The sequence below is a fragment of the Bombina bombina genome, chromosome 2 (genome assembly GCF_027579735.1).
Source record: "Bombina bombina isolate aBomBom1 chromosome 2, aBomBom1.pri, whole genome shotgun sequence".
Lineage (NCBI taxonomy): Eukaryota > Metazoa > Chordata > Amphibia > Anura > Bombinatoridae > Bombina > Bombina bombina.
The window spans coordinates 28,532,365-28,558,931 of record NC_069500.1 but is presented as its reverse complement, the minus strand read 5'-3'; the positions used below and the strand labels follow the sequence as shown (position 1 = coordinate 28,558,931).

The 26,567-nt window shown below is 36.3% G+C and overlaps 1 protein-coding gene across 3 annotated transcripts in view; it reads right to left on the bottom strand.

Annotated features, from left to right (window-relative positions):
- Positions 1–26,567, bottom strand: part of CNTFR (ciliary neurotrophic factor receptor) — a 1,195,985-nt gene that overhangs the window by 161,682 nt on the left and 1,007,736 nt on the right. For all 3 annotated transcript variants that reach the window (XM_053700981.1, XM_053700983.1, XM_053700982.1), the window contains exon 9: positions 18,387–18,550. In XM_053700981.1, the coding sequence (XP_053556956.1) occupies positions 18,387–18,550 (164 nt within the window). The remainder of the gene's footprint in view (positions 1–18,386; positions 18,551–26,567) is intronic.

Here is a 26,567-nt window from a genome sequence, read left to right as displayed (position 1 = left end):
ATAATATATCTCTCTAGATACAGATTTACGAGCCTGTCACATAGTATTAATCACAGAGTCAGAGAAACCTCTTTGACCAGGAATCAAGCGTTCAAACTCCATACCTTAAAATTTAAGGATTTGAGATCCTGATGGAAGAAAGGACCTTGCGACAGAAAGTCTGGTCTTAACGGAAGAGTCCACAGCTGGCAAAAGGCCATCAGGACAAGATCCGCATACCAAAACCTGTGAGGCCATGCTGGAGCTACCAGCAGGACAAACGAGCATTCCTTTAGAATCTTGGAGAATACTCTTGGAAGAAGAACTAGAGGCGGAAAGATATAGGCAGGATGATACTTCCAAGGAAGTGATAATGCATCCACTGCCTCCGCCCGAGGATCCCGGGATCTGGACAGATACCAGGGAAGTTTCTTGTTTAGATGAGAAGCCATCAGATCTATTTCTGGGAGTTCCCACATTTGAACAATCTGAAGAAATACCTCTGGGTGAAGAGACCATTCGCCCGGATGCAACGTTTGGCGACTGAGATAATCCGCTTCCCAATTGTCTATTCCTGGAATATGAACCGCAGAGATTAGACAGGAGCTGGATTCCGCCCAAACCAAAATTCAAGATACTTCTTTCATAGCCAGAGGACTGTGAGTCCCTCCTTGATGATTGATGTATGCCACAGTTGTGACATTATCTATCTGAAAACAAATGAACAACTCTCTCTTCAGAAGAGGCCAAGACTGAAGAGCTCTGAAAATTGCACGGAGTTCCAAAATATTGATCGGTAATCTCACCCCCTGAGATTCCCAAACCCCTTGTGCCGTCAGAGACCCCCACACAGCTCCCCAACCTGTAAGACTTGCATCTGTTGAGATTATAGTCCAGTAACAGATTTATAAATAGTGGGCGCTTAAAGCAGGAGATTCAGTTGATATGCAAAACAATAATAATTTCCTCTGTAGAGAATAGATCAGACTTAGGGGAATAATATCCAATCTACTACCGTTTTAATTATATTAAGATATTTAATTAATAAACAAATCTGATATATTAAAAAAAATCTGATATATTATAAAATTTTTATTTAATGAACAGTTCCAAAAATGATAATTAATATTCAAGATTAAAACAACAATTAATATTCAATATCTAAAACAATACACATTCACTCCCAACTATAGTTGCTCTTTCAACCGTTCACACACTCCCTAAAACAAAATTAATCTAGATGATTATATAAAAACAATATAAATGCAAGCTTGAATTCGTATCAAAACCAGAAGGTGCAATATATTTCCAAAAAGGATTTAAAGGTAATCTTGTCTGTTCCTGATAAAAGATGTTATGATAAAAGTTTGTGCACAGTGCAATTTTTGACAGGTCCGCTACAGCAAGGTAAAGTGCCAGGTATTAGTCTCTTTAAAAACTGATTATCCCAAGTGACAACAGCCGTCGGTCTTTTTTCACCGGCGCTGTATTCAGTTTGCAAAAGAGTAGTCCATAAGACTTCAATACTTTACGGAAATCTCCGTTACAATCCTGTATGTTTTAAGGCTATCCGCCTTCTTACCGTTACTCCACTTGTATTTCAACCGCTCTGCTGCAAACAATCGACCGCACGCCGGCGGCTTCCAAGACTCCTACGTCACCTGGTTTCCAGAACCTCCAGGTGAATCAGACTTGCGCAAGTCTATTACGAGGTGTAGGAAGACCTCTAGTCCTGGTTCTGTTACCGCTCTTCAGTACTTACACAGTACGCGGTGAAAGATTATCCTCCAGTCTTTGTCTATCAAATAGACTAGTAGCAGAGAAAGGCAGTTTTTTGTGTAGTGACAGGGTGATTCTTCTACTCGTTTCAACCCGTGTGGGTGTTTATCAAGATCTTGCTGCGGTCGATTGTTTGCAGCAGAGCGGTTGAAATACAAGTGGAGTAACGGTAAGAAGGCGGATAGCCTTAAAACATACAGGATTGTAACGGAGATTTCCGTAAAGTATTGAAGTCTTATGGACTACTCTTTTGCAAACTGAATACAGCGCCGGTGAAAAAAGGCCGACGGCTGTTGTCACTTGGGATAATCAGTTTTTAAAGAGACTAATACCTGGCACTTTACCTTGCTGTAGCGGACCTGTCAGAAATTGCACTGTGCACAAACTTTTATCATAACATCTTTTATCAGGAACAGACAAGATTACCTTTAAATCCTTTTTGGAAATATATTGCACCTTCTGGTTTTGATACGAATTCAAGCTTGCATTTATATTGTTTTTATATAATCATCTAGATTAATTTTGTTTTAGGGAGTGTGTGAACGGTTGAAAGAGCAACTATAGTTGGGAGTGAATGTGTATTGTTTTAGATATTGAATATTAATTGTTGTTTTAATCTTGAATATTAATTATCATTTTTGGAACTGTTCATTAAATAAAAATTTTATAATATATCAGATTTTTTTTAATATATCAGATTTGTTTATTAATTAAATATCTTAATATAATTAAAACGGTAGTAGATTGGATATTATTCCCCTAAGTCTGATCTATTCTCTACAGAGGAAATTATTATTGTTTTGCATATCTACTGAATCTCCTGCTTTAAGCGCCCACTATTTATAAATCTGTTATTGTAATTGTTACTATCCAGGAAGGGGATAGTTTTACAGTGAGGCTTTGGAGATTAGATTCAGCGCTTCACCCACACTACTGTTTGAGATTATAGGCCAGGTCGGAAGAACAAAGAAGCCCCCTGAACTAAACGATGGTGATCTGTCCACCACGTCAGAGAGTGTCGTATAATCGGTTTAAAGATATTAATTGAGATATCTTTGTGTAATCCCTGCACCACTGGTTCAGCATACAGAGCTGAAGAGGACGCATGTGAAAACGAGCAAAGGGGATCGCATCCGATGCAGCAGTCATAAGACCTAAAATTTCCATGCATAAGGCTACCAAAGGGAATGATTGTGACTGAAGGTTTTGACAAGCTGATATCAATGTTAAACTTCTCTTGTCTGACAAGGACAGAGTCATAGACACTGAATCTATCTGGAAACCTAAAAAGGTTACCCTTGTCTGAGGAATCAATGAACTGATTGGTAAATTGATCCTCCAACCATGATCTTGAAGAAACAACACAAGTCGATTCGTATGAGATTCTGCGAAAATGTGAAGACTGAGCAAGTACCAAGATATCGTCCAAAATAAGGAAATACCAAAACCCTGTTCTCTGATTACAGACAGAAGGGCACCGAGAACCTTTGAAAAAATTCTTGGAGCTGATGCTAGGCCAAACGGTAGAGCCACAAAACTGGTAATGCTTGTCTAAAAAGAGAATCTCAGAAACTAAAAGTGATCTGGATGAATCGGAATATGCAGATATGCATCCTGTAAATCTATTGTAGACATATAATGCCCTTGCTAAACAAAAGGCAGGATAGTCCAACAGTTACCATCTTGAATGTTGGTATCCTTACATAAAGATTCAAAATTGATAGATCCGGAACTGGTCTTAAGGAATTGACCTTCTTTGGTACAATGAAGAGATAGAATAAAACCCCAGCCCCTGTTCCAGAACTGGAACTGGCATAATTACTCCAGCCAACTCTAGATCTGAAACACATTTCAGAAATGCTGAGCCGTTGCTGGGTTTACTGGGACACGGGAAAGAAAAAAATCTCTTGCAGGAGGCCTTAACTTGAAGCCAATTCTGTACCTTTCTGAAACAATGTTCTGAAACCAGAGATTGTGAACGGAATTGATCCAAATTTCTTTGAAGAAAAACGTAATCTGCCCCATACCAGCTGAGCTGGAATGAGGGCCGCACCTTCATGGGTACTTAGGAGCTGGCTTTGGGTTTCTATAAGGCTTGGATATATTCCAAACTGGAAATGGTTTCCAAACTGATACCGCTCCTGAGGATGAAGGATCAGGCTTTTGTTCCTTGTTGTGAGGAAAGGAACGAAAACGATTATGAGACCTAAATTTACCTTAGATTTTTTATCCTTTGGTAAAAAAGTTCCCTTCCCTCCAGTAACAGTTGAGATAATAGAATCCAACTGAGAACCGAATAATTTATTACCCTGGAAAGAAAGGGATAGCAAAGTAGACTTAGAAGACATATCAGCATTCCAAGTTTTAAGCCATAAAGCTCTTCTAGCTAAAATAGCTAGAGACATATACCTGACATCAACTCTAATGATATCAAAGATGGTATCACAAATAAAATTATTAGCATGTTATAGAATAATAATAATGCTATAAGAATTATGATCTGTTACTTGTTGCGCTAAAGCTTCTAACCAAAAAGTTGAAGCTGCAGCAACATCCGCTAAAAAATATAGCAGGAGTAGAGACAGCCCCATTAACCTTAGGGAGTTTTGTCCCAAAAACTCTAATCTGTCAGATGGCACAGGATATAATTGCTTAAAACGTTTTAGAAGGAGTAAATGAATTACCCAAATGATTCCATTCCCTGGAAATTACTTCAGAAATAGCATCAGGGAGAGAAAACACTTCTGGAATAACTACAGGAGATTTAAAAGCTTATTTAAACGTTTAGATTTAGTATCAAGAGGACCAGAATCCTCTATTTCTAATGCAATTAATACTTCTTTAAGTAAAGAACGAATAAATTCCATCTTGAACAAATACGAAGATTTATCAGCATCAACCTCTGAGACAGAAACCTCTGAACCAGAAGAACCATTATCAGTATCAGAATGATGATGTTCATTTAAAAATTCATCTGAAAAAAGAGAAGTTTTAAAAGACTTTTATGTATACTAGAAGGAGAAATAACAGACATAGCCTTCTTAATGGATTTAAAAAATAAAATCTCTTATGTTATCAGGAACACTCTGAAAATTAGATGTTGACGGAACAGCAACAGGTAATGTAACAGTACTAAAGGAAATTTTATCTGCATTAATAAGTTTGTCATGACAAACAGTACAAACAACAGCTGGAGGAACAGATACCAAAAGTTTATAGCAGATACACTTAGCTTGGTAGCTCCAGCACCGGGCAGCGATTTTCCTGAAGTATCTTCTGACTCAGTTGCAACGTGGAACATCTTGCAATATGTAATAGAAAAAAAACAACATATAAAGCAAAATTGATCAAATTCCTTAAATGACAGTTTCAGGAATGGGAAAAAAATGCCAGTGAACAAGCTTCTAGCAACCAGAAGCAATAAATAATGAGACTTAAATAATGTGGAGACAAAAATGACGCCCATATTTTTTGGCGCCAAATAAGACGCCCACATTATTTGGCGCCTAAATGCTTTTGGCGCCAAAAATGACGCCACATCCGGAACGCCGACACCTTTGACGCAAAAAAACGTCAAAAAAATGACGCAACTTCCGGCGACACGTATGACGCCGGAAACAGAAAAAAAAATTTGCGCCAAAAAAGACCGCGCCAAGAATGACGCAATAAAATGAAGCATTTTCAGCCCCCGCGAGCCTAACAGCCCACAGGGAAAAAGTCAAATTTTTTAAGGTAAGAAAAAATGATTGATTCAAATGCATCATCCCAAATATGAAACTGACTGTCTGAAAAATAAGGAAAGTTGAACATTTCTGAGTCAAGGCAAATAAATGTTTGAACACATATATTTAGAACTTTATAAAAAAGTGCCTAACCATAGCTTAGAGTGTCACAGAAAATAAGACTTACTTACCCCAGGACACTCATCTACATGTTTGTAGAAAGCCAAACCAGTACTGAAACGAGAATCAGCAGAGGTAATGGTATATATATAAGAGTATATCGTCGATCTGAAAAGGGAGGTAAGAGATGAATCTCTACGACCGATAACAGAGAACCTATGAAATAGACCCCGTAGAAGGAGATCACTGCATTCAAATAGGCAATACTCTCCTCACATCCCTCTGACATTCACTGCACGCTGAGAGGAAAACCGGGCTCCAACCTGCTGCGGAGCGCATATCAACGTAGAATCTAGCACAAACTTACTTCACCACCTCCATAGGAGGCAAAGTTTGTAAAAACTGATTTGTGGGTGTGGTGAGGGGTGTATTTATAGGCATTTTAAGGTTTGGGAAACTTTGCCCCTCCTGGTAGGAATGTATATCCCATACGTCACTAGCTCATGGACTCTTGCTAATTACATGAAAGAAAACTGGTTTTCAAACTGAGTTAAATTTTTTAAATACTTCATCATTAAAACTTTCACAGGCTAACTAAAAATATTTTTCACAACCTGTACCCAGCTAAAAAACACTTGACCACAGTAGCTCTACTAGACATTGTTTTGTTGACAATCTCACTTATACTCCGTTTACATTTCCTCAAACACAGTAACTGTTTAAGATCATATAAGTATATAATAAATAATTAAAACTATGAAAAATGTTTACAAATAAAATAACATCTTAATCTTCATTCATTATTACAATTATGTGTTTGGGGTATTCTAAAAAGTTTAATCACATATTGACAAAAAAAATTATACATTTAAAACCCTTGTAATAAATATGTGCTCTCTTCTTAAAGGGACACTAAACTTAAATTGTATCTTTTATGATTTAGATAGAGCAGCAATTTTAAGCAAATTTCTAATTTACTCTTTTTATCAATTTTTATTTTGCTATCTTTATTTAAAATGCAGGAATGCAAATCTTTGGAGCCGGCCCATTTTAGGTTCAGCACCCTGGATAGCGCTTGATTATTGGTGGCTACATTTAGCCATTAATAAGCAAGCATATGCCAGGTCCTGAACCAAAAATGAGCCAGCTCCTAAGCTTTACATTCCTGCTTTTTAAATAAAGATAGCAAGAGCATGAAGAAAAATTGATAATAGGAGTCAATTAGAAAGATGCTTAAAATTCCATGTTCTATCTGAATCATTAAGGAAAAAAATTGGATTTAGTATCCCATTAAGTTAATCCTAATGCAGAAATTCCATATATTCTAGAAATATCAAAGATATATTTTGGGCAGCCTAACATTTTAATTTACAACCATTTTGCAGAGATTAAAGCACAGTACTCAACAAAAATTAACCAAGTAGAAAAACATTTTTTTGAAGGTCAACAGCTTGAAATATACCTCTATATTTGTAGAAAATTAACACAATAATTACAGGATAAAAAAGGGTTAACAAATTTCTACTAATTACATTTATGAGATATAAACTTAGTGTAACTTGTCCAAAGACTGCCCAGATAATTCCAATTCTTAGTAGTTCTATTTCACAAATAATTTCCGGCCTGAACATCTCTCGATGGCTCCTGTCGTCTTTGTTTTCCTAAGGTGCTGATTCAGGCTCTGGAGGTATAGATAGTGCAGCCTGCACAGAAGGGGTAATGCATTTCCAATCGATACAAAGCTATGAATATTGCATGAGCGCATATTAATTTTCGTATGCTATGCCCTCAGCTACTGACATCCTCTGTTCTGGCTGTCCTAATTGACATTGCTACAATTAAGAGTGCTGAGCTTTGTTTCAGACATGGGTGCTTCTAGGGAACTGTTTGATAAGTAGATGGTGCTATGGCGTAATGCCAGGGATGAGGAACAAGATATTATATGAAGGGGCTACTAGTGCGCATGCGCGTCCAGCTGTGTCCCCACACCATCTGCCAGGAAAAAGCATCTTCAACAGGTAGAACATCCCTCCTCCCATTAGAGACTGGATATGCAATGCTCCAACCTCTGCTACGTGTCTACTTCTATCTGTGATGTATGAAAGACGCTTCATTTGTCCATATAAACATTAAGCAGCAAATTGTAACAAAACTTCAAATATTCAGGTTACAGATTAATTTCTTATGCAATTGCTCTGCAGAGCCAAATAGGACATTATACTCTCTCCAAAAACAAAACTAAATAACAACTGCTCCCAATAGAATACCAGGGACCTAATGTAGCTTTAGAAAATTATATCTCTACATGGAACATTATCAGGTCCCAAGTAGAACTACAGAAAATAATGGAGATCATAATTTATAGCAAAATCAGCAGCCAGCAAGAATATTTTCAGCCACATTTGTTAGGGGCCAGGCAAAAGGCAATGATACAAACATACATGGAAATAATCCAAAAATGCATTAGCCAGAAAAATAGCTGTGATTTCCTAGATATTTCCAGCTTTGGGTGCAACTAAATACAAAGATAATAATACCTTTGGGTAGAATGTCACAGCTATAACATACCTATGAAAGGTTAGCTTTGCATACACTATATGGAATGGTACACATGACTAACAAGAGAACTAGTGCACACACTCTCACACATATGCAGTTACACATACACATTTACACACTCACATGCATGCACAAACACAAATATGCACACACATGCAGTTACACTCATGCAAACACGTGCAAACATACACAGTTACACACACACTTACATTTACACATTTAAATGCACACACACGTACACAAATGCAGTTACACACACATTTACACACTCACATGCAGTTACACTCATGCAAACACGTGCAGACATACACAGTTGCACACAAACACACACACTTATTTACATATTTAAATGCACACACAAACATACACACACGTACACAAATGCAGTTACACACATTTACACACTCACATGCAGTTACACATAAAAAACGTGCACACTTATGCAGTTACACACACACACACACATATACATTAGCATGCACGCACAAACATAGAAATATGCACACACATATGCAGTTACATACATAAGCACACATGCACACACTCATTTACATACTAACATGCATGCACAAACATACACATAAGCACACACACATATGCAGTTACACACACATTTACACACTCACATGCATACACATATGCACACACACACACATATGCAGTTACAAACAAATACACATGGGTATGCTCACACACATTTACACACTCACATGAATGCACAAACATACACATATGCACACACATTTACACACTTACATGCAAACATGCACACACACATTTACACACTCACATACACATATGCACACACACACATTTACACACTCACATGAATGCACAAACATACACATATGCACACACACATTTACACAATAACATGCATGCACAAACATACACATATGCACACACACACATATGCAGTCACAGACGCATGCACACATATGCGCACACACACATTTACACACTCACATGCATGCACAAATATACACATGTGCACACACACACACACACACACACTCACATGAATGCACAAACATACACATATGCACACACATTTACACACTCACATGCATGCACAAATATACACATGTGCACACACACACATGAATGCACAAACATGCACATATTCACATACATTTACACACTTACATGCAAACATGCACACACACACACACACATTTACACACTCACATGCATGCACAAATATACACATGTGCACACACACACACGAATGCACAAACATGCACATATGCACATACATTTACACACTTACATGCAAACATGCACATATGCACACACACACACACTCACATGCATGCACAAATATACACATGTGCACACACACACTCACATGAATGCACAAACATGCACATATGCACACACATTTACACAATCACATGCATGCACAAACATACACAAATGCACAGACACACACATACATAGAATATATAGATACACCAGAGATACAACATTACAAAGCATTACACAGATTACACAATCTTTGCATCCACCTCTTGCAGGTTAATTTAATAACAAATAAAGCTGATTCTTCTACAAACCTTTTGTGTGATTTTTTTCACATCTACATTGTTGTTCCCTGTATAAGTTGCTAAAGTGCGATTATACTCGAGTAATACTCTTGCATTCTGCAAGTATTCTCTCTATCTTTACCTGTGTACCAGACAAGCACGAGCATTAATGCTGTGTACAAACAATCAATAACTCACAGCATTAAACACTCAGGTGCCTGGGAGCACTTAGGCTGATTTATATCTAGACCTAGTAACATCTTACTATTTATCATTTTCAGGACATCAAACTGTGTATTGCATATTCTAATCCTGCAGCAATGGCCCACGTTATAGAAGGGAAAACTGTTATAGAAGGATAAATGTTATAGAAGGGTAAGCTGTAATAGAAGGGTTAATGTTATAGAAGGGTAAGCTGTAATAGAAGGGTTAATGTTATAGAAGGGTAAGCTGTAATAGAAGGGTTAATGTTATAGAAGGGTAAGCTGTAATAAAAGGGTTAATGTTATAGAAGAGTGAGCTGTACTAGAAAGGTAAGCTCTAAACATTTGTATCAGAGCAGCGTGTAGTAACCAGAGCTCTTGTGGTGTAACGGTCACTATTTTATTAAAGACACGATCAGTGTGACACTGAGTAACCAGAGCTCTTGTGGTGTAACAGTCACTATTTTATTAAAGACACGATTAGTGTGACACTGAGTAACCAGAGCTCTTGTGGTGTAACGGTCACTATTTTATTAAAGACACGACTAGTGTGACACTGAGTAACCAGAGCTCTTGTGGTGTAACGGTCACTATTTTATTAAAGACACGACTAGTGTGACATATCTAGGTAGGGGCATATCTAGGTAGGTGTGCACATCTCTGGAGTACTACATGGTAGCAAACACTGCTGCCTTCTAGTGTTCTTGCAAATGTATGACACTGTTAAAAGTATATCTGCAAACCTGCTGCCATATAACGTCCAAGACAGTGCTAAGGACTAAGTAAGTTCGGTAATAGAACTAAATTGGATTTTTTTTTTTAAATTGCTCTAAATCTAAATCATGAAACACTGTTGGGTCTTGTATAAAATAAATCTATACTACAAGGTTGCTTTACTTATATTGTGTGATTCAGGCAGAGCATACAATTTAATTTTTTTTTCCAGGACTGGCATTGTTCAGGAGACACAAACACTTGGGTGGTCATACCGTCATAGACTCCCAAATTCTTAATATCCCCACGGTAGATGGGTTCCAAGAGATCTTAGACCTTCATATTGCAACCCCCTAGACATAAACGAAAACCTACTCCACACATGGGACAAAACAAATCCTTAAACCCACACATCACAACCACAAGATCCTCTCTTTTCCCCATCCCATTGAATGCAGAACTAGTTGGTGGCTTAGACAGTGGTCCCCAACGGGTCCTCTTTCCATATCCTACAAAATAATATAATTTAAATAGACTAGTACCAATCCGGCATACACTATAAGATGCCAGAGAGAACTCACAACCACAATAAATGATAAAGAATGGGTTTCCATTTGCCAACATACCTGAAATATTAGAAATAAACTACAAGATACTATTGAGATGGTACTTGACCCCCTACAGAATAAACCTAATCTATCCAGAGGCATCCAAAGACTGTTGGAGGAACTGTGGAGAATATGACAGCCTACTACATACATGGTGGCTATGCAGATCCCTAGAATTGTTTTGGAAAGAAGTTTAACGTTTTCTCTGTATAGTCCTCAACTATTGCCTACAGATAACACCCCCTTTGGCCCTCCTCAATGTCCTACCTAAAATCCCATGTAAATTAAGGCTTTTAATTCTACAGATGGGTATAAATGCAGCCAAATTAGTAGTAGCCAGACAATGAAGGACAACCACAATACCATCCCTTAACATGTGGAAAGAAAGAGTAACAGAACTGATAAACCTAAAAGAATACGGGTACCTTAGGTGAAATAGAATTGTCTTCTTCTTAGAGGCCACATTTTTTTGTGAAAGTGCACTCAATACACCTCAACCAAACCCCATCCTAAATAATATAAGTTGACCTCAAATTCTTCCGGGCCCTCGGCCTAAATATTGGGGACATATCTACACTGCAGCTGCACCTCATTCCATCTCTTACCCCTTCCTTCTCCCCTACTCCTCCCCGATCCTTCTTAACCAACCTCTCCTAAACCCATAATCCTAACCTCCACCAGGTGAAAATGCATCCACTACCAACCCCCAATGGCAAACGCAGAAGAAGCAACCTCCAAAATAACAATTAACGGCTCTACCACATCCAACAAATCTGCCAAATCTCTACAAAGATACCTTATCACTATAAACAGAAGACTAACTCTAAAGAGACTCTATTTAATATAAGAGGGTATCCTACTAGAAACAAGACATTACCTAGAAATCTTTATATAATAGCGAGCATATATTTCTGTTTAGTTATGTTAAATATTATATTGTAAATGGTCAAATGCCTTTTATTATAATGTGTATAATGTATTGTTAAATTATCAAAATGACCAATAAAAAAAACTAAATAAAAAAGTTTATAATTTACTTCTATTATCAAATCTGCTTGGTTCTCATGATATTCTGTGCTGAAGAGATACCTAGGTAGCATCTGGAGCACTACATGCCAGGAAATAGTGCTGCCCTCTAGTGCTCTTGCTAATGTATAACATTAGTACTACATGACAGGAAGTAGTGCTGCCATCTAGTGCTCTTGCTAATGTATAACATTAGTACTACATGACAGGAAATAGTGCTGCCATCTAGTGCTCTTGCTAATGTATAACATTAGTACTACATGACAGGAAATAGTGCTGCCATCTAGTGCTCTTGCTAATGTATAACATTAGTACTACATGACAGGAAATAGTGCTGCCATCTAGTGCTCTTGCTAATGTATAACATTAGTACTACATGACAGGAAATAGTGCTGCCATCTAGTGCTCTTGCTAATGTATAACATTAGTACTACATGACAGGAAATAATGCTGCCATCTAGTGCTCTTGCTAATGTATAACATTAGTACTACATGCCAGGAAATAGTGCTGCCATCTAGTGCTCTTGCTAATGTATAACATTAGCACTACATGACAGGAAATAGTGCTGCCATCTAGTGCTCTTGCTAATGTATAACATTAGTACTACATGACAGGAAATAGTGCTGCCATCTAGTGCTCTTGCTAATGTATAACATTAGTACTACATGACAGGAAATAGTGCTGCCATCTAGTGCTCTTGCTAATGTATAACATTAGTACTACATGACAGGAAATAGTGCTGCCATCTAGTGCTCTTGCTAATGTATAACATTAGCACTACATGACAGGAAATAGTGCTGCCATCTAGTGCTCTTGCTAATGTATAACATTAGCACTACATGACAGGAAATAGTGCTGCCATCTAGTGTTCTTGCTAATGTATAACATTAGCACTACATGACAGGAAATAGTGCTGCCATCTAGTGCTCTTGCTAATGTATAACATTAGCACTACATGCCAGGAAGTAGTGCTGCCATCTAGTGCTCTTGCTAATGTATAACATTAGTACTACATGCCAGGAAATAGTGCTGCCATCTAGTGCTCCTGCTAATGTATAACATTGTAGTACTACATGACAAGAAATAGTGCTGCCATCTAGTGCTCTTGCTAATGTATAACATTAGTACTACATGACAGAAATAGTGCTGCCATCTAGAGCTCTTGCTAATGTATAACATTAGTACTACACGACAGGAAGTAGTGCTGCCATCTAGTGCTCTTGCTAATGTATAACATTAGTACTACATGACAGGAAATAGTGCTGCCATCTAGTGCTCTTGCAAATGGATAACATTAGTACTACATGACAGGAAATAGTGCTGCCATCTAGTGCACTTGCTAATGTATAACATTAGTACAACATAACAGGAAATGGTGCTGCCATCTAGTGCTCTTGCTAATGTATAACATTAGTACTACATGACAGGAAGTAGTGCTGCCATCTAGTGCTCTTGCTAATGTATAACATTAGTACTACATGACAGGAAATAGTGCTGCCATCTAGTGCTCTTGCTAATGTATAACATTAGTACTACATGACAGGAAATAGTGCTGCCATCTAGTGCTCTTGCTAATGTATAACATTAGTACTACATGACAGGAAGTAGTGCTGCCATCTAGTGCTCTCGCTAATGTATAACATTAGTACTACATGACAGAAATAGTGCTGCCATCTAGTGCTCTTGCTAATGTATAACATTAGTACTACATGACAGGAAGTAGTGCTGCCATCTAGTGCTCTTGCTAATGTATAACATTAGTACTACATGACAGGAAATAGTGCTGCCATCTAGTGCTCTTGCAAATGTATAACATTAGTACAACATAACAGGAAATGGTGCTGCCATCTAGTGCTCTTGCTAATGTATACCATTAGCACTACATAACAGGAAATAGTGCTGCCATCTAGTGCTCTTGCAAATGGATAACACTCTGAAAACTGCTGCCATATAGTGCTCCAGACATCTGTATGCTTCTAAGCTTACATCCCTGCTTTTCAACACAAGATAACAAAAGAATGAAGACAAATTGATAATAGAAGCAAATTAGAAAGTTGTTTAAAATCACATGCTCTATCTGAATCATGAAAATGTGAGTTTCATATACCTGGAATCACACATTTTACAGAGACATTAATTATTGTGTTTCATGCCTCTATAATAAGCACTCAGTAGAGATATACAGATATTTTGTTTGTATTCTTCAGCTCTGGTTCTAGACAATAACTAATACCTGGGTATTCTAATAAGAGCTCTGCCAATCTCTCCCTTGGCTAAGCTTGAGTTTATATGAATGTTTAATGTGCCCAGACTGCTTGATTCTTCCTTATAAGGATGATTAGAATTTATCCATCTACCACAGTGCAGCTCTAGACAATAATATGTAAGGTGCAAACCACTAAACACAAACATAACATAAACATTGTAAGGGCATACTGCACATTATTATTATTATTATTATATAATTCACCTTTTCACCCTTTCCTTTGCTCTACGCAGAGCACTTTGCAAGTTAGTGCTTTTTTTAAGTCAGTGCAGCTGGCAGCACTGACGGTTGGGGACACTATGACAATGAATAGGGGAACAAAGCCTGCCCCACTACCCTCGACCATATGCACTAAATCTGTCAGCATATATGTGACACAGGCAAATGACGGGCGACTGTTACAGCCAATATACACCTTGTTTAGTCGTCCCATTAACTGCATAGAAACGAGCGACTGTTAGAGCCAATATACACCTGGTTTAGTCGTCCCATTAAGTGTATAGAAACGAGCGACTGTTAGAGCCAATATACACCTGGTTTAGTCATCTCATTAAGAGTATAGAAACGAGCAACTGTTAGAGCCAATATATACCTAGTTTAGTCGACCCATTAAGTGTATAGAAACAAGCGACTGTTAGAGCCAATATACGCCTGGTTTAGTCGTCTCGTTAAGTGCATAGAAACGAGCGAATGTTAGAGTCAATATACACCTGGTTTAGTCGTCCCATTAACTGCATAGAAACGAGCGAATGTTAGAGCCAATATACACCTGGTTTAGTCGTCCCATTAGATGCATAGAAATGAGAGACTGTTAGAGTCAATATACACCTGGTTTAGTCATCTCATTAAGTGTATAGAAACAAGCGACTGTTAGAGCCAATATACACCTGGTTTAGTCGTCTCATTAAGTGTATAGAAACAAGCGACTGTTAGAGCCAATATACACCTGGTTTAGTCGTCCCATTAGCTGCATAGAAACGAGAGACTGTTAGAGTCAATATACACCTGGTTTAGTCGTCCCACTAACTGCATAGAAACGAGCGACTGTTAGAGCCAATATACACCTGGTTTAGTCGTCTCATTAAGTGTATAGAAACGAGCGACTGTTAGAGCCAATATACACCTGGTTTAGTTGTCTCATTAAGTGTATAGAAACGAGAGACTGTTAAGTCAATATACACCTGGTTAAGTCGTCCTATTAACTGCATATAAATGCTGATACATAAAGATACACTGATGTCAGATAAATATTATAATACAAATACAAACTTCTGGGCTGTGAGATGAACTTCACTTTAGGGAAAAACGTTATTAACTGTAGAAATATTAAGAAATATAATTTTGATAAATGATTTTTTGGTAGTAACTTTCTACACAAAACATCAGCAAATGTCTGCACATGATGGCTAAATGGCCTAAAGACCAAACATGATATAATAATAGTTATATACTATGTAATCCTATGTAAATGTAACATAAGCTATATAATCCTATGTAAATGAGACAGTCATATACCATATAATCCTATGTATAGGTGACAGTTATACACCATATAATCCTATGTAAAGGTTACAGTTATATACCATATAATCCTATGTAAAGGTGACAGTTATATACCATATAATCCTATGTAAAGGTGACAATTATACACCATATAATCCTATGTATAGGTGACAGTTATACACCATATAATCCTATGTATAGGTGACAGTCATATACCATATAATCCTATGTATAGGTGACAGTTATACACCATATAATCCTATGTAAAGGTGACAGTTATATACCATATAATCCTATGTATAGGTGACAGTTATACACCATATAATCCTATGTAAAGGTGACAGTTATATACCATATATTCCAATGTAAAGGTGACAGTTATATACCATATAATCCTATGTAAAGGTGACAGTTATATACCATATAATCCTATGTAAATGTGACAGTTATATACCATATAATCCTATGTAAAGGTGACAGTTATATACCATATAATCCTATGTAAATGTGACAGTTATATAACAAATAATCCTATGTAAAGGTGACAGTTATATACCATTTAATCCTATGTAAAGGTGACAGTTATATACCATTTAATCCTATGTAAAGGTGACAGTTATATACCATATAATCCTATGTAAATGTAACATAAACTATATAATCCTATGTAAAGGTGACAGTTATATACCATATAATCCTATGTAAAGGTGACAGTTATATACCATATAATCCTATGTATAGGTGACAGTTATATACCATATAATCCTATGTATAGGTGACAGTTATACACCATATAATCCTATGTAAAGGAGACAGTTATATACCATATATTCCAATGTAAAGGTGACAGTTATATACCATATAATCCTATGTAAAGGTGACAGTTATATACCATATAATCCTATGTAAATGTGACAGTTATATACCATATAATCCTATGTAAAGGTGACAGTTATATACCATATAATCCTATGTAAATGTGACAGTTATATAACAAATAATTATATGTAAAGGTGACAGTTATATACCATTTAATCCTATGTAAAGGTGACAGTTATATATCATATAATCCTATGTAAAGGTGACAGTTATATACCATATAATCCTATGTAAATGTAACATAAACTATATAATCCTATGTAAAGGTGACAGTTATATACCATATAATCCTATGTAAAGGTGACAGTTATATACCATATAATCCTATGTATAGGTGACAGTTATACACTATATAATACTATGTAAAATTGACAGTTATATACCATATAATCTTATGTAAAGTTGACAGTTATATACCATATAATCCTATATAAAGATGACAGTTACATACCATATAATCATATGTATAGGTGACAGTTATATACCATATAATCCTATGTAAAGGTGACAGTTATATACCATATAATCCAGTGTAAAGGTGACATATACCATTTTATCACATGTAAAGGTGACATATACCATATAACCATAGGTAAAGTTAACAGTTATATACCATATAATACTATGTAAAGGTGATAGTTAAATAACATATAATACTATTTATAAGTGACAGTTATATACCATATAATCCTACGTAAAGGTGATAGTTATATACCATATAATCCTATGTATAGGTGACAGTTATATACCATATAATCCTATGTAAAGGTGATAATTAAATACCATATAATCCTATGTAAAGGTGACAATTAAATACCATATAATCATTTGTATAGGTGACAGTTGTATACCATAAAATCCTATGTAAAGGTGACAGTTATATACCATATAATCCTATGTAAAGGTGACAGTAATATTACCATACAATCCTATGTAAAGTTGACAGTAATATTACCATACAATCCTATGTAAAGGTGACAGTAATATTACCATACAATCCTATGTAAAGGTGACATAAACCATAAAATCCTATGTGAAGGTGACAGTTATATACCATATAATCCTACATAAAGATAACAGTTATATACCATGAAATCCTATATACCACATACAGATGACAATTATATAGTTTGTAATGTCACGTACATTTGACAGTTATATAGTATGTAATCCCACACACATCTGATAGTTATACAATATGTACTCTTATAGAAAGGTGACAACTAGATGCTACATAATTACTACATACAGGTGACAGTTACATATCATATAATCCAACATACATCTGATAGTTATACAATATGTACTCTCATGGAAAGGTGACAACTAGATTCTACATAATTACTACATACAGATAGCAAGTATCCTGCCAGACGTCACAATCAAGGACAGTTGACCAGTTGTCAATACGATTCAAAGGGAACAGAGAAAAGGCCATTAAAACAATGGGAGATGCCAAGATAATTGATCATTCATACTCAAGCAAACTGTCTTAACTTACGTGCTGCCACTGGTCAAGGATGAGCGGCCGATACCTCAAGAAGAACTTGAGAGGAAAGGATTCTGGGTCTGGCCAGGTGGATGGTGTCTGCCAAGTTACCACCAATCTACGTGGATTGTTATGCACCGGCTTCGCTACTACATTCTCTGGAGGATCTGGCTTGACTGTCAACAAAAAAAGACAGACAATGGTAAAGAATAGGATAAAGGAGATACTTCTAAAAAAGACAAGAAATAACAAGTGGGACAAGACAAGATATATAAGGATAAGACCATGGGCCTGAGGATCAAAAACTCGCCAGTATGTAGAGAAATCACACAAAATCTTTGGGATTTTTGTTAGACCTTGTATTGCAATGTTGGAGTCCCTGTTTCACATAAAGATCACTACAAAGCAACAAAAACATGTCTCAAGATAAAAATTGTATTTTTTTTTAAAGGCATCACTGTTCCAACAAGAATATCTCACCTGAACAGTGAGGTTTTGAATATCAGGCCCATAGTGAAGGACCTCACTGAACCAACAAGACCTGTTGGATAATCTCACCAGAGCCAAGAGCTTTACATCAGGCCTAAAGTGAATTACTTTTCAGGCAATACAATGATTTTGTAGCTATTACAACAAATATCTTTCTGTAAACCAATGTTAAACTCAATACCCACCATAATGGCCCAGATTACAAGTGGCGCACTATTAGTAGCTCAGGGTGAGAATAGCACACAAATCCATGGTTAGAATTATCAAAGAATGTTTAGTGCAGCCGAAATCTCTGTAGCACACCCTATGTTTATTTATTAAACACTTCCATACTAATTGAACATATTTAAAGGGACAGTCAACACCTTAGTAATCTTACCTTAGATTAAGCTGCAAATAGCCTCCTACAAACCTTTCCCTATCATGCAGCAGGAACGGTAAAAAAGTTATTTTATATTTAATATAGTTGCTTGCCACTTTGAAATGGCTACCAAGCTCCGCCCACTGATGACATCACGATCTGGGCTGCATATGAATTCCAGTCACAAAAGGCTCACTAGTTGGATTCTACAGACTGTCAAAGCTTTTCAGCAGAGTGCCTAGATGCAGCCCACATTGTGATGTCATCAGTGGGCAGAGCCATTTAAAAGTGTCCAGAAATAATGTTCATTTTAAAATAACTGTTTTACCGTTCCTGCTGCATTATATATAAAGGGTGCAGGAGGCTATTTGCAGCTTAATCTAAGGTAAGACTTTAAGATGACTAAGGTGTAGACTGTCCCTTAAATATTAAAAACCCCCACCAACATTAATATTTCTGTGGAACGGCTATCCCTTTCAGAAGAAGTTAATTGAATATGTTTTTCCTTTCCAAGGTTCTTTATATATTGTTCTTTCCATTGACCAGCTATACAAGCCGCCAACAAATTGTACATAACCCTGAGTACGACATACAGCAATGTCTAGTGTTCAGTGGACCGTAGTAGTGACTGAGTAATGACTACGTATTCCAAGTTCACCACAAAACATTTAATAATTGTCTCACTGCTTTGGCAAAAGTCCTGTCTAACCTACGTGCCAAACTCTGCAGGTCTTCTCTTGTAACTAGTATTAAGTCATAACCATTTATTACTGTCTGTATTTTGTTTCTTTTTAACACATTATTATTTGTTAAAATTTAGAATTACATTTTTATAAAATCTTTTCATAACTATAATCAATTCAAAGAAATGAGCATTACTAGAAGTGTGTATAGAGTACATTAAGGAAACATACTGAGAACAATACAAATATATCTTATAATAGGGCATGGTTTAGAATGAATAACTTTATCATAAAAACAAACATATAAACAAAAAAGTATTTATGATATTTTAGAAATAGATACACACACAGATAGATATGGATTAACAAAGAGATAGATAGCTAGATATACATAGATAGATAGACAGACAGATAGCAAGAAGGATACAGATAGATATGAATTGATAAAGAGAAAAATAGATAGATAGATAGATAGATAGATAGATAGATAGATAGATAGAAAGTCATATAGATGATAGATACATAGATAGATGATAGAATGGATAAACTGATAGACAGACAAATAGATATGAATAGATCAAGAGATAGATATATGGATATGGATAAAGAAATAGATAGATATTAATGGATAAAGAGATAGATAAATAGACAGGTAGATAGATAGATAGATAGATAGATAGATGATAGATAGATAGATAGATAGATAGATAGAGAGGTAGATATAAATGGATGGAGAGATAGATTGATAATGTATAGATAGATGATAGATAGATAGATAGATAGATAGATAGATAGATAGATAGATAGATAGATGATAGATATGAATGGATAGAGAGATAGATTGATAATGTATAGATAGATGATAGATAGATATCAGATAGATAGATATGAATGGATACAGAGATAGACAGAAAGATAGATATAAATGGATCAAGAGATAGATAAACACTATATAGATAGATGATAGATATATGGATATGGATAAAGAAATAGATAGATATTAATGGATAAAGAGATAGATAAATAAAGAGAATTACTACTAGAAGTCCTAATCCCCCCCTTGACATTAAATGAGAGCATATATACCGTAGATCATAGCCATTACTGGCTTACTTTGAAGACTGGTACAGCTATTAAGCTTTCGAATTACTAAAACATTGGATTATTTACTAACAGATTAGGTTTATCAAAATGGATATTGTTACAGACATTGAGACACTGAAGTTCTGTTAAAACTAATTTATAAAAGGTTAAAATGAGAATCCGTGATACGTGTTTAATCATACTTGATTGCTTTATTCCTTATAGCAATAATGTGTATTATAACGTTTGCTAGACAAATGCCATTTGTCATTACTGTATAATTATGCATTATGTTGTATGTTGTATTACGGATCCTTAATAAAAAGATTTTGAAAAAAAAGAGATAGATAAATAGACAGGTAGATAGATGATAGATAGATAGGTAGATATTAATGGATAGAGATAGATTGATAATGTATAGATAGATGATAGATAGATAGATAGATATGAATGGATAAATAGATAGATAAATAGACAGGTAGATAGATAGATAGATAGATAGATAGATAGATAGATAGATAGATGATATATAGATAGATAGATAGATAGATAGAGAGGTAGATATAAATGGATGGAGAGATAGATTGATAATGTATAGATAGATGATAGATAGATAGATAGATAGATAGATAGATAGATAGATAGATAGATAGATGATAGATATGAATGGATAGAGAGATAGATTGATAATGTATAGATAGATGATAGATAGATATCTGATAGATAGATAGATAGATAGATAGATAGATAGATAGATATGAATGGATACAGAGATAGACAGAAAGATAGATATAAATGGATCAAGAGATAGATAAACACTATATAGATAGATGATAGATATATGGATATGGATAAAGAAATAGATAGATATTAATGGATAAAGAGATAGATAAATAAAGAGAATTACTACTAGAAGTCCTAATCCCCCCCTTGACATTAAATGAGAGCGTATATACCGTAGATCATAGCCATTACTGGCTTACTTTGAAGACTGGTACAGCTATTAAGCTTTCGAATTACTAAAACATTGGATTATTTACTAACAGATTAGGTTTATCAAAATGGATATTGTTACAGACATTGAGACACTGAAGTTCTGTTAAAACTAATTTATAAAAGGTTAAAATGAGAATCCGTGATACGTGTTTAATCATACTTGATTGCTTTATTCCTTATAGCAATAATGTGTATTAACCCCTTAATGACCACAATGTACCCTGTATGTCACTGGTCGTTTAAGGGATTTTTCAGGGAATAATAGCACAAGTTTAGCAAGAACACGCTATTAATGCCCTCCCTCCAGCAGGCTTTGTGGAATAGAGCAGTCTCAACGCTGGTGGCAAGACCGTGCTATAAAACAATCAAGTCCCAAAAAAAGGCCAGCGACATACAGGGTACGTCGCTGGTCCTTAAGGGGTTATAACGTTTGCTAGACAAATGTCATTTGTCATTACTGTATAATTATGCATTATGTTGTATGTTGTATTACGGATCCTTAATAAAAAGATTTTGAAAAAAAAGAGATAGATAAATAGACAGGTAGATAGATGATAGATAGATAGATAGATAGATAGATAGATAGATAGATAGATAGATAGGTAGATATTAATGGATAGAGAGATAGATTGATAATGTATAGATATATGATAGATAGATAGATAGATAGATAGATAGATAGATAGATAGATAGATAGATAGATAGATAGATAGATAGATAGATAGATATGAATGGATAAAGAGATAGATAAATAGACAGGTAGATAGATAGATAGAGAGTTAGATATAAATGGATAGAGAGATAGATTGATAATGGATAGATAGATAGATAGATAGATAGATAGATAGATAGATAGATATGAATGGATACAGAGATAGACAGAAAGATAGATATAAATGGATCAAGAGATAGATAAACACTATATAGATAGATGATAGAAATGGACAGAACAGTTGCAGGAGGGAGTTGAAGAAGCAGGGGTAGTATATATGGTAAGCATTCATGAACCTACACGTCTAAAACAGTTGCCTTTGTTTGATAAACACAGCCCTTAGGCCTAGATTTAGAGTTCGGCGGTAGCCGTGAAAACCAGCGTTAGAGGCTCCTAACGCTGGTTTTAGGCTACCGCCGGTATTTGGAGTCACTCAAAATAGGGTCTAACGCTTACTTTTCAGCCGCGACTTTTCCATACCGCAGATCCCCTTACGTCAATTGCGTATCCTATCTTTTCAATGGGATCTTTCTAACGCTGGTATTTAGAGTCGTTTCTGAAGTGAGCGTTAGAGCTCTAACGACAAAACTCCAGCCGCCGGAAAATAGCAGGAGTTAAGAGCTTTCTGGGCTAACGCCGGTTCATAAAGCTCTTAACTACTGTACCCTAAAGTACACTAACACCCATAAACTACCTATGTACCCCTAAACCGAGGTCCCCCCACATCGCCGCCACTCAATTAAAATTTTTTAACCCCTAATCTGCCAACCGCCACCTACGTTATACTTATGTACCCCTAATCTGCTGCCCCTAACACCGCCGACCCCTGTATTACATTTATTAACCCCTAACCTGCCCCCCACAACGTCGCCGCCAGCTACTTACAATAATTAACCCCTAATCTGCCGACCGCAAAGCGCCGCCACCTACGTTATCCTTATGTACCCTAATCTGCTGCCCCTAACACCGCCGACCCTTATATTATATTTATTAACCCCTAATCTGCCCCCCTCAACGTCGCCGACACCTGCCTACACTTATTAACCCCTAATCTGCCGAGCGGACCTGAGCGCTACTATAATAAAGTAATTAACCCCTAATCCGCCTCACTAACCCTATCATAAATAGTATTAACCCCTAATCTGCCCTCCCTAACATCGCCGACACCTAACTTCAATTATTAACCCCTAATCTGACGACCGGAGCTCACCGCTATTCTAATAAATGTATTAACCCCTAAAGATAAGTCTAACCCTAACACTAACACCCCCCTAACTTAAATATAATTTAAATCTAACAAAATAAATTAACTCTTATTAAATAAATTATTCCTATTTAAAGCTAAATACTTACCTGTAAAATAAATCCTAATATAGCTACAATATAAATTATAATTATATTATAGCTATTTTAGGATTAATATTTATTTTACAGGCAACTTTGTAATTATTTTAACCAGGTACAATAGCTATTAAATAGTTAAGAACTATTTAATAGTTACCTAGTTAAAATAATAACAAATTTACCTGTAAAATAAATCCTAACCTAAGTTATAATTAAACCTAACACTACACTATCAATAAATTAATTAAATAAAATACCTACAATTACCTACAATTAACCTAACACTACACTATCAATAAATAAATTAAATACAAATGCTACAAATAACTACAATTACATAAACTAACTAAAGTACAAAAAATAAAAAAGAACTAAGTTACAAAAAATAAAAAAATATTTACAAACATAAGAAAAATATTACAACAATTTTAAACTAATTACACCTACTCTAAGCCCCCTAATAAAATAACAAAGACCCCCAAAATAAAAAAATGCCCTACCCTATTCTAAATTAATTGAGTTAAAAGCTCTTTTACCTTACCAGCCCTGAACAGGGCCCTTTGCGGGGCATGCCCCAAGAAAATCAGCTCTTTTGCCTGTAAAAAAAAACATACAATCCCCCCCCAACATTACAACCCACCACCCACATACCCCTAATCTAACCCAAACCCCCCTTAAATAAACCTAACACTAAGCCCCTGAAGATCTTCCTACCTTGTCTTCACCATCCAGGTATCACCGATCCGTCCTGGCATCCGGTGCTGAAGAGGTCCAGAAGAGGCTCCAAAGTCTTCCTCCTATCCGGCAAGAAGAGGACATCCGGACCGGCAAACATCTTCTCCAAGCGGCATCTTCGATCTTCTTCCATCCGGTGCGGAGCGGGTCCATCTTGAAGCAGCCGACGCGGATCCATCCTCTTCTTCCGGCGTCTCCCGACGAATGACGGTTCCTTTAAGGGACGTCATCCAAGATGGCGTCCCTCGAATTCCGAATCCTATCAGCCAATCGGAATTCGAGGGACGCCATCTTGGATGACGTCATTTAAAGGAACCGTCATTCGTCATTCAGTCGTCGGCCAGGATGGATGTTCCGCGGTGGAGGTCTTCAGGATGCTGCCGCTTCGCTCCGGATGGATGCTGCTTGGATGAAGACTTCAATCGGATGGAAGAACTCTTCTGCCCCGCTTGGATGAAGACTTCAGCTGGATCATGGACCTCTTCAGCCCCCCGCTTGGGCTTGGATCAGGACATCGGAGGAGCTCTTCTGGACCGATCGGTGAACCTGGTATGGTGAAGACAAGGTAGGAAGATCTTCAGGGGCTTAGTGTTAGGTTTATTTAAGGGGGGTTTGGGTTAGATTAGGGGTATGTGGGTGGTGGGTTGTAATGCTGGGGGGGGGTATTGTATGTTTTTTTTTACAGGCAAAAGAGCTGATTTTCTTGGGGCATGCCCCGCAAAGGGCCCTGTTCAGGGCTGGTAAGGTAAAAGAGCTTTTAAATGTATTAATTTAGAATAGGGTAGGGCATTTTTTTTATTTTGGGGGTCTTTGTTATTTTATTAGGGGGCTTAGAGTAGGTGTAATTAGTTTAAAATTGTTGTAATATTTTTCTTATGTTTGTAAATATTTTTTTATTTTTTGTAACTTAGTTCTTTTTTATTTTTTGTACTTTAGTTAGTTTATGTAATTGTAGTTATTTGTAGGAATTGTATTTAATTTATTTATTGATAGTGTAGTGTTAGGTTAATTGTAGGTAATTGTAGGTATTTTATTTAATTAATTTATTGATAGGGTAGTGTTAGGTTTAATTATAACTTAGGTTAGGATTTATTTTACAGGTAATTTTGTTATTATTTTAACTAGGTAACTATTAAATAGTTCTTAACTATTTAATAGCTATTGTACCTGGTTAAAATAATTACCAAGTTGCCTGTAAAATAAATATTAATCCTAAAATAGCTACAATGTAATTATAATTTATATTGTAGTTATATTAGGATTTTTTTTTACAGGTAAGTATTTAGCTTTAAATAGGAATAAGTTATTTAATAAGAGTTAATTTATTTCGTTAGATTTAAATTATATTTAAGTTAGGGGGGTGTTAGTGTTAGGGTTAGACTTAGCTTTAGGGGTTAATACATTTATTAGAATAGCGGTGAGCTCCGGTCGTCAGATTAGGGGTTAATAATTGAAGTTAGGTGTCGGCGATGTTAGGGAGGGCAGATTAGGGGTTAATACTATTTATGATAGGGTTAGTGAGGCGGATTAGGGGTTAATAACTTTATTATAGTAGCGCTCAGGTCCGCTCGGCAGATTAGGGGTTAATAAGTGTAGGCAGGTGTCGGCGAGGTTGTGGGGGGCAGATTAGGGGTTAATAAATATAATATAGGGGTCAGCGGTGTTAGGGGCAGCAGATTAGGGGTACATAAGGATAACGTAGGTGGCGGCGCTTTGCGGTCGGAAGATTAGGGGTTAATTATTGTAGGTAGCTGGCGGCGACGTTGTGGGGGGCAGGTTAGGGGTTAAT